The sequence below is a fragment of the Euphorbia lathyris genome, chromosome 5, assembly GCF_963576675.1.
Source record: "Euphorbia lathyris chromosome 5, ddEupLath1.1, whole genome shotgun sequence".
In the NCBI taxonomy this organism is placed as follows: Eukaryota; Viridiplantae; Streptophyta; class Magnoliopsida; order Malpighiales; family Euphorbiaceae; genus Euphorbia; species Euphorbia lathyris.
This window is the reverse complement of record NC_088914.1, coordinates 91313810-91326186: the sequence shown is the minus strand read 5'-3', so window position 1 is coordinate 91326186 and position 12377 is coordinate 91313810. Positions and strand designations below refer to the sequence as shown.

Here is a 12377-nt window from a genome sequence, read left to right as displayed (position 1 = left end):
AACAAATAAATTAAAAAAAATACATCTTTAATCCCCTATCTTGTAAAAAAAGTTAACTGGTCCTTGTACTTTATATATTTTGAAAATTTCTTATTTACTCTCTAAATTTGCTAAAATTGACTTATTAAAACCACTCTATCAACTTTTTTAAGTGGACTATTTTACCCTCTAAACTTGCTTGCATAATCTATTAAATATAACATTTTAAAGTAGAGAAAAGTAAACATATACCATGTGGTATAACTTATTTGCAAATACAGTCCCCGTAGTTTAAATGTTTACATACAGTAGTTCTGTTCTTTGTATAGTTTACAAACTCAGTCATTTCATCAAAAATTGTCATCGTAACTATTTATCCAAAACGGAGCCATATGGAGCAATTAAAAAGATCAACTTTGCAAATTAACTAAACCACAAGTATTTTCTGACCGAAAAATTGATTCATAGACCCTGTAACTACAAATTTTTTACAGTACAAAATTCAAGTATTTGCGAATTTTTAAAACACATAGACTGTTTTGCAACTCTGAAATTCAGTACCCGTTTGTTTCCATTTTTCAGAATCACTTTTTGCCTTTCAATCCTAAACAGAAGATAAAAAGTTAGTAAAATTACAAAACAACTCCTTTTAACAGAAAAACAACTAATATCCACAACAACAGTAAAACAAACACCAAACTGTAAACAGGTGATCCAAACAGACCCTTATACCGCCTATAAATTTGAGTTGAGAGAGACAAATGAATCCCATAAATCAAAGGTCTTGTTGTTGGATGCCTCAATTAATTTTGGTGGGTATCAAGTATCACCATTTTTTTTCACTTTCTCTCTCTAAAACTTTCTCTCTCTACCCTCTCCCTCAAAATATCACTTCTTTCTAGAAACTGTAAATTCAATTTGCTCTGTTTTCTGAATTCCATTCAGATAAATTTTCCCTTTTATAAGCCTTTTTTCATCCCCTTTTCAATCCCATTTCTGTTTGTTTCTCGGAATTAGTCCTTGCTCCTCTTTTTCCCGGAAAGTTCATTCCTTTTTCTCATTTTCTGTTAGAAAATCAAATTAATTTCCGCAAATTTCACTTCACAGAAATTATGGGTTTCTGTTAAAAAAGGGAGACCTCCAAAAACTTTCGTTGAAAAATCCAGTCTTTTTCCTGTTCTTCTTATTGAATTTCTTGCTTCATTTTGAGTTATCTTTAAGTAAAATTAGAAGAAACTGAATCCCATTATCTTAAATTAAAGCAATCATTTCCCCAATTTTCAACTGTTTTGCTGATTTTGCAACTTTCCCAACACTTTCTCTCTCTAGATTGATAGATAGAGATAGAGATAGAGATAGAGAGAGAGAGAGTTGTTTTTTTGTGTGAATTTCTGATATAAATTTAGCTGTCCAAAACGTCAAAAAATAGAATTTCTCAGTTGCATTTCTGTTTCTCCTCGTCACTCTTTTTATTAGGAAATCAAAATCCCTAAAATTTCTCCTTCTCTTCCTCTCTCCCTCTCTTTCTCTCTCTAGCTTTCTCTGTTTTTTCTTTCTCTGATTCTTTCTGTTCTTTCTTTAATTTCTGGGTTAGGAGAGAAACTCTAAACTTCTCTCCTTTCTCTCTCTCTCTACCCCCTCTCTCTCTAACTCTCTCAATTTCATCAGAAAACATGTGTTTTCAAAAGGGGTCAACGCAATCCAACCTCAATTGCTTCCTCCAATGCACAACCCCAGTTGTTTCATCTCAATCCCTTCCAAAGGTTTGATTTTTATTTTATTTCCCCCAATTTCAGAATTTGAATTTGGGGTTTTCTGATGGGTTATGTTTGTTGTTGATTTTGCAGACAGAAATGAGGAACTTGAACCGTTTATGGCATCCATGGGAAAGAGATACTGTTGAATTTTTCACCTTGAGTGATCTCTGGAATTGCTATGATGAATGGAGTGCTTATGGTGCTGGTGTTCCTATTTTCCTTGATCATGGTGAAACTTTAGTTCAATACTATGTTCCTTATCTTTCTGCTATCCAAATTTTCACCAGCAATCCTTCTGTCAATGGATTTAGGTACCTCTTTTTTTGATCCTTTGCTTCTTTTTTCCTGTAATGCTTGCTTTTTGTTGGTAATTTGATGTTAATTTGAACTTAGATGATTCAATTTTTCGGTTTTTGTTGCGAATTTGATGTTCATTTATGTTAATTTGATCGTTTCCTTGTTGATCTTGCTCAGAAATTGCTTGTATGGTGTAGCCATAGTCAAATGCTTGTTTGTTTGTTGGAAATTTGATGTTAATTTGAACTTAGATGATGGAATTTTCGGGTTTTGTTGCGAATTTGATGTTCGTTTATGTTAATTTGATCATTTCCTTGTTGATCTTGCACAGAAATTGCTTGAATTGTGCTTTTATGGTGTTTCCATAGTCAATTGCTTGTTTATTTGTTGTTAATTTGAACTTAGATTATGCAATTTTTCGACTTTTGTTGCGAATTTGATGTTCGTTTATGTTAATTTGATCATTTCCTTGTTGATCTTGCACGGAAATTGCTTTTTTTCGAGTTTTGTTGCGAATTTCGTTGTTTTGATGTGATTTTGATGAAAGTAATGTTTGGAAATGGTGTTTTGATTAGGGAAGAGAACGAACCGGGTGAAGGAGGAGAAATGAGGGATTCGTTTAGTGATTCTTGTAGTGATGAGAGTGAGAGTGATAAGTTGTCGAGGTGGGATGGATGTTCGTCGGAGGAAGGAGGAGGATTCGAGCAAGATAACAACAACAACAACCTCTGGCGTCTTAATGATCGATTGGGTCATCTTTATTTTCAGTATTTTGAGAGATCAACTCCTTATGGAAGAGTTCCTTTGATGGATAAGGTACTTTTGATTCTTCGTAATGCTTTAATCACTTCGTTTTCGATAAAATTTCACTTTACTTTTCGTGTTTGTTCGTGTTTATCTTTGAATTTGTTAAGAATCTATTGAAATCCTTTTCATAAAAGGCATCTAATAAAGATGAATCAAACTTTTCGGACTTTTGAACATGGAATTTCGTGCTTTTAATATGTGGAATAATTCTTAGATTCGTCTTTTCGGCTTTTGAAGTTGGTTATGATGTCATATGAGCATATGTTCTCGCTTTTTATCCGATATTCTGGTTGATCATGATCGCTTTTATAACAGATTCCCTCATGATTAAAGTAATTGTGATTCGGATAACAACTTTTTGGCTCGTTTTTTAACAGGTTCCCTAATGATTAAAGTAATTGTGATTCCGATAACTTTTTGGCTCGTTTTTATAACAGATTCCCTCATGATTAAAGTAATTGTGATTCCGATAACAACTTTTCGGCGTTTTGCTGTTTTTCTGTCAGATTAACGGATTGGCTCGAAGATTCCCGGGTTTAATGTCACTCCGAAGTGTTGATCTTTCACCAGCTACTTGGATGGCTGTTGCTTGGTGCGTATCTCTTACTCTCGATCTCACGCGCGTGCACACACTCACATCCCGACAAACGTACTTGTGCACGTGCTCTAAATAATCAAACATTATGCCATGTGTACTTACCTTATAAGTTAGAAGTTAGGCTTGTCTCGATCTCACGCGCGTGCATACACGCACTCTCACCGACAATCATACGTGGGCCCCACGTGCTCTAAATAATGAAACATTATGCCATTTTGGTTCGCCTTTTTAGTAACAAAAATTTACTGATTGCTGTCGTCTTTCGTTTCAGGTACCCGATTTATCACATCCCGATGGGGAGAACTATCAAGGACTTATCGACATGCTTCCTCACATACCATACCCTATCATCATCTTTTCAAGGTACTTTTACTCTTCACTGACGAAAATCCGTTGTTCCCATTTCAGCGTCCCCTTTCATGTCCAGCTCACAACAAGTGGTCCCTACTTAATTAAAATAATATATTTTGTTAGCCAAAGGGACCCACACAATAAAAAAGTGGTCAAAATCTGTTGTTTCCCATTTCAGTGTCTCTTTCCATGTCCAATGTCCAGTTCATAAAAAGTGGTCACTTTTTTATTCTGTGGGTCCCTTTGGCTCACAAAATATATTATTTTAATTAAGTGGAGATCACTTTTTGTGAGAGGGACATAGAGGGGATAGTGAAATGGGGACAACAGATTTTCTTCCGCTCTTTACTAAAATTTTTGTAACTTTACATTTCGTTATATTCATCTCGTGTCTGATTGGTCGATTTTGTTTGTTGTCGATTCAGATATGGACCTAGACAATAACATCGAGAATCCGGGGAGGAAAAGAAAGGAAGGGGAAGGCATCTCTCTACCCCCATTTGGCTTAGCAACTTACAAAATGCAAGGAAATGTGTGGATTTCGGGCAATTCCGGCCGGGACCAGGAAAAGCTAGTATCACTTTACAGTGTAGCAGATTCATGGCTAAAGCAACTAAGGGTCCAACATCATGATTTCAACTATTTCATGGGAATTAGGCATGCTGGCTAGAAGCACTAACCGTAAAGTGCTCATCAAATCGAATCAAATCAAATCGAACCGAACTTTTGAAAATTCCCCGAAAAAGATCCTCCCTTTTTTTGTTGGAGCTTTCATTTTCATGCCTGACTGAGGAGTTCTTTCTTCTGTATGAAAAAGCTTGAGTTTTTAAGCTTATGTTTAGGTCTAAAATCAAAATCAGAATCTAATCCATGTATGAGGTTTGATCATGATTGAGGGAATGTGGAGATGAGATTTTAACCCTCTTTTTTTTTTTTTTTTTTTTTTTGAGAAAAAATGATGGTTGGAGAGATAGGGGAATATGTTGAAACTTTAGAAACGTTTCTGTAACATGACTCTTGACCATAATGCAGAAACTTGATCATCTTGTTGTTTCGTTTTTGTGCCGATTTGTTTTTTACTTATATGCGTATTATTTGTTGTGGTTCAGTTGATTCGATATAGTCGCTAAGAGGGGTTCGTTATGGGTTGATTTGACATAGTCGTTGAGAGGGGTTCATTACGGGTTGTGGCTCAATTGATTCGATGTAGTCGCAAAGAGGGATTCGTTATGGGTTGTAGCTCAGTTGATTCGATATAGTAGATGGGTTCGTCATGGGTTGTGGCTCAGTTGATTTAATATAGTCGCGGAGAGAGATGAGAAGTTTTTATCTACTATGTTTTAAATATTTTTTTTCATAGGTTCACATTAATACGTGTGTTTGTGGTGGTCTTTCGTGATTTATGAGTGGTAAATTGATAATTTTTGGATTTTTTATATAAAAAATTAAAGCCCCGTAAAAGTTTTCCATAGATTTTTTGACGTTTCCCTACGACATGTGGGTGTTCAAGCTCTTCCCCGATCTATCCCCGAGTGGAAGTAGGTCATGTCCGTATCGTGTTAAACAAGTCAATTTTCATTGAAGTCACCATTTTTTTTTTTGGTTATAATTGTGTCAACTTAATAAAGTTCGTTTTGTTTTCGTGTCATTTTATTACTTCTATTAATTATGAAATTTTAAAATAGTGAAGTATATAGTAATACTTTTAAATATCTCCGTCATTTTTTAATTAACATATTAACTCTGACTATTCAAAAGTTTGATTTAAAAACCTCAAAAGTTGCTAATATAATGTAGGGTTTATGGAATAATGTGTTAACGGATCACATATAATTTTACTATATATATTATTATGAATGATATGTAAAAATATTGGGAGAGATTCCAGTCGTGTTCACAGATAGCAATTATTCTTTCCGTCTCACACATATACAAAAATGTAACTACACATTGAACAAGACACATTAATATTCACATTATTGACTCTAATGACTAAATGAACTTGGTCATTCACCTTCATGTCTAATCTAACGGTGAATGACCAAATTCATTTAGTTATTCAAGGTGCATGTGAACATTACTGGAACAAAATAACATTAGATATTATAAATATTTTATTTATATACTCTCAATTAATTGGTAGGAGCGGCCTCTTGCCAAATAAATTGGTAGGGGAATGCTTGCCCCAGTACATCCTTGTGGTGGGACTCCTCCCCGGACCCTCGTTCAGCGGAGACGCGTAATGCACCGTGCCGCCCTTTTATACTCTCAATTAATGAAGTGTTTCCGTTTTACAATAAATGTCTTTTTATTTTGGTAATGGATAAAAAATTATAATGGATGTAATTAATATAAGAATAATAAAATATTTTAGTTAAAATTGATTACATTTATTAATTGTTGAGTGTACTCTTAAACAAACATCTATTAATGAATAAAGCATTTAATTTATTATATATTTATTAATTTTAAGCCATTTATTATGAGTATTTATTTGTATTTAAAAGAAGGTATATACATTTTATAGTAGGTGAAAAATAGTATTTTGCATATTTCATTGAGAGGAGAGAGTATAATTTTATTATTTATATTAAAAAGATATATAAAAATATCAGTGAATATAATATTAATTTTACATATTTGTATGATTTTCAAATTAGCACGTTAATTATAATCTAATTCAAAATTTTACATGTAGAATTTAATTACAAAAAATCAAGTAAAAATAGTTACTTTTGCTTTTTTTTTTTTTTTTTTTTGTATATGAACATGCATGTTTAATCAATATCTTCAAACAAATCATATTCAATAGATAATAAAATCAATTCATTTAATATTTTTTTTGACACACATTGATGGTAACTTTAATTTTGAAAAATTCATTTCCACAGATGAAACAATAATGGATATAGTCAATAATATCCTATAAGCAATAAACACACAAAACAATCGAATAATTTTAACTAACTCAATATCTTAAATATATTTCTCTTTTGGGAAATAGTTCCTAAATTTTTAGGATAAGGTGCAAAATTTACCGCTTTCAATTTTTGAGAAAGTGCATATTTATCCATGACGTACGAAATAATACAATTTTATCTCTAATATTGTCAAACAATATCAATTTTACATCTATCTAATAAAAAGTGTCAACTGACTGATTCGATAGTTATTCAACTGCCAAATTTGATCTTCCAAATAAATTTATTGAATGAAGCAATTTTTTTTTCTTTTTGTAAGTTATTTATAATTGTTTGAATAATACAATAGACAATTTAGGCAGTCTATTATGATTAACTTGCATCTAACAATTTCAAAATTTGGTTGGTAGGTTGTTTGTAACTATATTAGTAATAAAATAGACATTTTAGACATAATTAATATTTAAACTGTCTTATGTGATAATTAAATAACGAGTCAAATAATAGTAAATCACTTTAAATTTTCTATTATGTATGAGTAAAACTGATCTCATTTGGAAACGTTGGGGATAAAATTACACTATTTCGTATTATAGGGGTAAATTTGCACTTCCTAGAAAAAGATAGGGGCAAATTTGCACCTAATCTCTATTTTTTTTAACTTTTAGCTATCAATATTATAAGAATCTTTGTAATGATGCTACTATTTAGAGCATCTCTAATGCAAGGTGTTTGGAAGGATGTTTGATGATATAGAGTGTGCTTGAAAGAGTGCCTTATATTGGAGTAACAAAGATTGCTTAAATGATTATGGCAATATTGCCAATTTTTGGAACCATTACTTTTTCTTTTTCTTTTTTAATATAAAAAATGATTTAGTTGCCTACTACTCGTTGAATTTTATGACAACTTTAAGAGTTGCTTAGCATTGGAGCCTTTTTTAAAAAAAGTTACCAAAAGTGATGTAGATGAGACAGAAAATAAAATTATATATTTTGAGATGATGTATTAAGCTTTGACAACTTTAAAGAGTATTTGCATTGAAGATGCTCTTAGAGGTCATGTGTCGTTGCAGTTTCTACATACTCTCATAGCCGATCCTGGTACCACGATCATAAATCAAGGTTGTAAGAAATGCTAGGCGTTAGTCGGACGGACATAGCCCTTACAGATTAATCAGATTTGTATTTTTATATATTTTTTTTTATCTTGGAGTCTCTTTGTTTTTTGGTTTACCAAAGACACGACATCTGACTAGTTTGATAGACAGGGTGCTTGCTCACTTTTCTAAATGGAAAAGGGCATTGTTTGTCTATGGCTGGGAGAGTGGATCGGGTAAATTCTGTAATTACTGGTAGCTTCATTCACTCTTTTATCATTTATAAGTGGCCCTCTGCGCTGCTTACACGTATGACTAGGCATAAGGGAAATTTTATTTGGTCTGGGTCCATTAATTGCAAGAAACTTGTCACTGTCCCTTGAAAAATTTGTTGTCAAAACTTCAAGGATGGAGGTCTTAGAATCAAGAATCTGTCTATTCTAAACAAGGCTCTGAATGGAAAGATGGCTTGGGGTCTTCTTTAGGAAAAGTCTCTATGCTTTAACTTACTTAGAACTCGTTTTCTCAATAGAGCGGTATAGTCACGATATTATATCATGAATTCTTCTATTTGGGGCTCGATAAAATCCATTTATTCTGAAGTTGAACATCACTGTTTTTGGTGGATTGGTCAGCACTCTGAACTTAATTTTTGGAATGGGGCTTGGATGTGTCATTCGCTGGCTGCACAAGTTGGCCTATCTGTTAGTCAACAACGTCGTTGTTTTGATTTGGTTGAGGATTAGTTGGATGGTAATAATTGGCATAATCTGCATGTGTTACCTGCGAATATGGAGAATAGATTGCGGAATATTAGGCGGGGTACGGACGATGTTGATATATGTGTTTGGAAGCCTGCTACGAGTGGGGTTCTAACTGTTAAGCTCCTATATGCTTGGCTTAGATCTCCTCCTACTCAACAGCCTTGGAGTCGATTTTTAAGGTGTCAGAGTGTTCCTCCTGCACACTCGCTTATTGGATGACGGGTTTATCTTGGGTATTTGCCAACACATGATCAGCTTCAGTTGCGCGGCTGTCAAGTTGTTTCTCATTGCAGTTTGTGCTCGTTAGATACTGAAACGTTGGACCACCTTTTTGTCTCCTGTCAGTTTTCCAAATTTATTTGGCATGGTGTTAGCTCATTGTTTGGAAGACGAATTAACACGGACTCGACTCTTAGGAATCTGGTTGATCATGCTGTTATTCAACGTTTCAGTACTCAAATCGCTGATTTGTGGGCGGCAGCAATTGTTAATACGATTTGGGCTCTATGGCTTGCTCGTAATAGGTCCATTTTTAAAGATGAGAAGGTTGATACTTCTGTCACGCTGAGACGGATTTGGGGAGCGGTTCGTGAATATGCTCACACTGGACGGGGATTCGTTTGGAATTCGCTAGTTGAACTTCAAATCTTAGGTGAGCTTGGGATTGTAAAGCGTCTTGCTAAGGCTCCACACATTACTCTGATTTTTTGGCAACCACCTCCGAGGGATTGTGTAACACCCTGGTCCAATACCATGTAGATATTGTCCGCTCTGGCCCAATTCCAACACAATAGGCCTCACGGCTTTAAAACGCGTCTGCATATATTGGATTCACATCTTACTAATAAGCCCCAATCACTCCCTCTCCATTTTCGATGTGGGATTCAGTTCATTTCTTCCCCCATCGCCATCCCTTAAGCCGCTCCTTGCTCAGCCCTTCTACCTCGGCGCCACCCACTCCGGACCGGGTCGTTACAGGCCCACCAGCTTCCGTCTGGTTTGTCCCCGAACCACACATCGTACGTGGAGTCGGCTTTGATACCAATTGTAACACCCTGGTCCAATACCATGTAGATATTTTCTGCTCTGGCCCAATTCCAACACATTGGGCCTCACGGCTTTAAAACGCATCTACATGTATTGGATTCACATCTTACTAATAAGCCCCAATCACTCTTTCTCCATTTTCGATGTGGGATTCAGTTCATTTCTGCCCCCATCGCCATCCCTTAAGGCCGCTCCTTGCTCAGGCCTTCTACCTCGGCGCCACCCACTCCGGACCGGTCGTTACAGATTGGATTAAGTTCAATACTGATGCGTCTGTCATGGGTGCTCCTGGTCCTATGGGTTGCGGAGGTATTTATCGCTCGCATACTGGCCTGTGCCTTGGTGCGTTTGCCTTTCCGATTGAAAGTTCCTTTGCTTATCTTGCCGAACTATCTGCTGCTGTTTACCCCATTGACATGGCTATCAGCAAAGGTTGGTGGAAAATTTGGCTTGAAAGCGACTCAATGTATGTTGTGCAGATGTTCAAATCTAAATCTTGTTCAGTTCCTTGGTTGCTTAGACAAAAATGGTTCAATTGTTTAAATCAGATCGATTCTGTGGCTTTTGTGGTGTCTCATATTTTTCGTGAAGGAAATCATGTTGCAGACTCGCTTGCAAATTATGGACGGACGGCAACAGCATCGACTTGGTGGGATGTTGTCCCGGATTTTTGTGGATCGGTCTTTTTTCATGATCGTGTAGGACGTTGCGTTTATCGTTTTTCCTAATTCTTTGACTTCATTTTATTCTTTATTCTTTTTGTATTATGACATTTATTTACTCTTTTAATAAATTTGGTTCCGGGCTTTTTTGGGTTTGTGGTGGGGGTGCCTGCATAGATGGGATGTTCGGCGCTTATCCTTCCTCGCTAACCAATCTTTAATAAAAAAAAATAGGCAAAAAGCATATTTAAGCCCCTGAACTTTACCTGTTTTAAGGATCAAGCCCATGATCAATTATTTTTCCACATTGAACCCCTGATCATTGAGTTTGTTATGGATTTGGCCCTTATTTAACTTTTCTGTCGAGTTTGGACTGCATACATAGTTAGAGCGATTCGGTTTGTTGACATGGACAAATAAAAAAAAGATTTCTTTGACTATGAGAGATAAAAAATTAAAAATTAAAACGAAATTATAAAAATTAATTTTCAGTATATTCTTCCAAACTCGATTTTCTTCTCTCCCATTTTGTGATTTTCAACATTAGAATTGCCAAATCGATCTTCTCATCTCCTAAACTCGACAAAAAAGTTAAATAAGGGCCTAAACCATAACAAAATCAATGTTCAGGGGCTCAATGTGGAAAAATAATTGATCGGGGACTTGATCCTTAAAACAGATAAAGTTCAGGGGCTTAAATATGCTTTTTGCCAAAAAAATATTCGAAAATAATTAACACAAGTCACGGAGTTAAACCCCTAAAACGGGCCATTTAAGGAAATCACTCCAACATGGTAATTATTGGAAAATAATTCCCGTCAAGTGATTATTTTTAATTTTGTAGTTAAAAACAGTCCCATTACAGCGGGTCCACCTCTGTAATCCATTGTGATGGTGGGACCGTCATATCATAATGGTACGAAACAAAAAAAATTACTTTTGTACCATTATGATGTGCCCACTGCTGTAATGGTAATATTATGACCCCTAAGACACGGTTATGAAACTGTTTTTAACTATAGAATTAAAAACAACATCTCCAATAGAATTATTTCCCAATTATTACTAGGTTGAGAATAATTTTTTTAAATGGCGCCATTTAAGAATATTTTTTTTAAATGACGCCATTTTAGTGTTTAACCTCACAATGTTCAAAGTAAATTATAATAAAGTAAAAAATCGCTTTTTAAGCGGATTTCAAGCTGCTAAAAATCGTCTAGGAGTAAAAAAAAAATATCAAAAGGGACTTATCGAGGAAAATCAAGGCATTCGAGCGCCTAAACGGTCCAGACCGCCTTGGTTTTCAAAAGTGATTATGACATGGCAACACATAGTTTCAATGGTTTAGGTTTGCATTAACATTAATGTTTATTATCTTATCTATAAAGTTGAGGATTTGATTAAAATGACAGTATGATTCTGAATTTGACTAATAGTAATTAATTAGCTAATTGTATTTTCCAACACTTTGAAAACACCTGTGGCCCATGCTATCCTTCTGTGTGCTGGTTTTATTACCATGTTTTTAATAGGCAGTTTAGCTATTTTAATCAACCTAATTAATGACTTAACAGTTTTTGTTAGGAAGCCTTTTCAGTTTTGCTGTGCTGGCATTGTCCTTCATTACCCAATCAATTTAATTCTTAGGAAAAAGTTCAGAAAAAAAAAAAAACCTCTAACGTTTACAGTCAGGACCAATTTTATCCCTAATATCTAAAATAATGTAATTTTACCTTGAACTTTGATAAGTTGGGTTAATTTTAGATATTATTATAAAATACAGATATTTTGTTATTTATTATGTACCAATTACATATCGGTTAGTTCTAAAAAAAATTAACATTTTTGTTTGTGATTCAGTAATAGAATTTGAGATTAATATTTTTAAATTCGATGAAGTATTTAAATATTTTTGTCCAATTTGTATAAAATACAATATACTTTTTAAATTTTTAATTTTATTTTTTCACGTCTATTCATGTGTTTGTGATCTGTTACTAATGAGTAATAAAATGACGCACATGTAAACGTAGATGATAAAATTTGTGACTGAGAAGGCTGATGAATAATTTCTTAAATTGATCCAATTTACCAA

At 34.4% G+C, this 12377-nt stretch overlaps 1 protein-coding gene across 1 annotated transcript; it reads left to right on the top strand.

The window, feature by feature from the left end:
• Positions 1 to 780: 780 nt before the first annotated feature.
• Positions 781 to 4832, top strand: LOC136230228 (uncharacterized). Its single transcript, XM_066019227.1, has 6 exons — positions 781 to 1742; positions 1827 to 2047; positions 2609 to 2849; positions 3347 to 3432; positions 3710 to 3801; positions 4215 to 4832. Exons 1-6 carry the CDS (start codon positions 1653 to 1655, stop codon positions 4457 to 4459), a joined length of 975 nt encoding a protein of 324 aa, XP_065875299.1. The 5' UTR covers positions 781 to 1652; the 3' UTR covers positions 4460 to 4832.
• The last annotated feature ends 7545 nt before the right edge of the window (positions 4833 to 12377 follow it).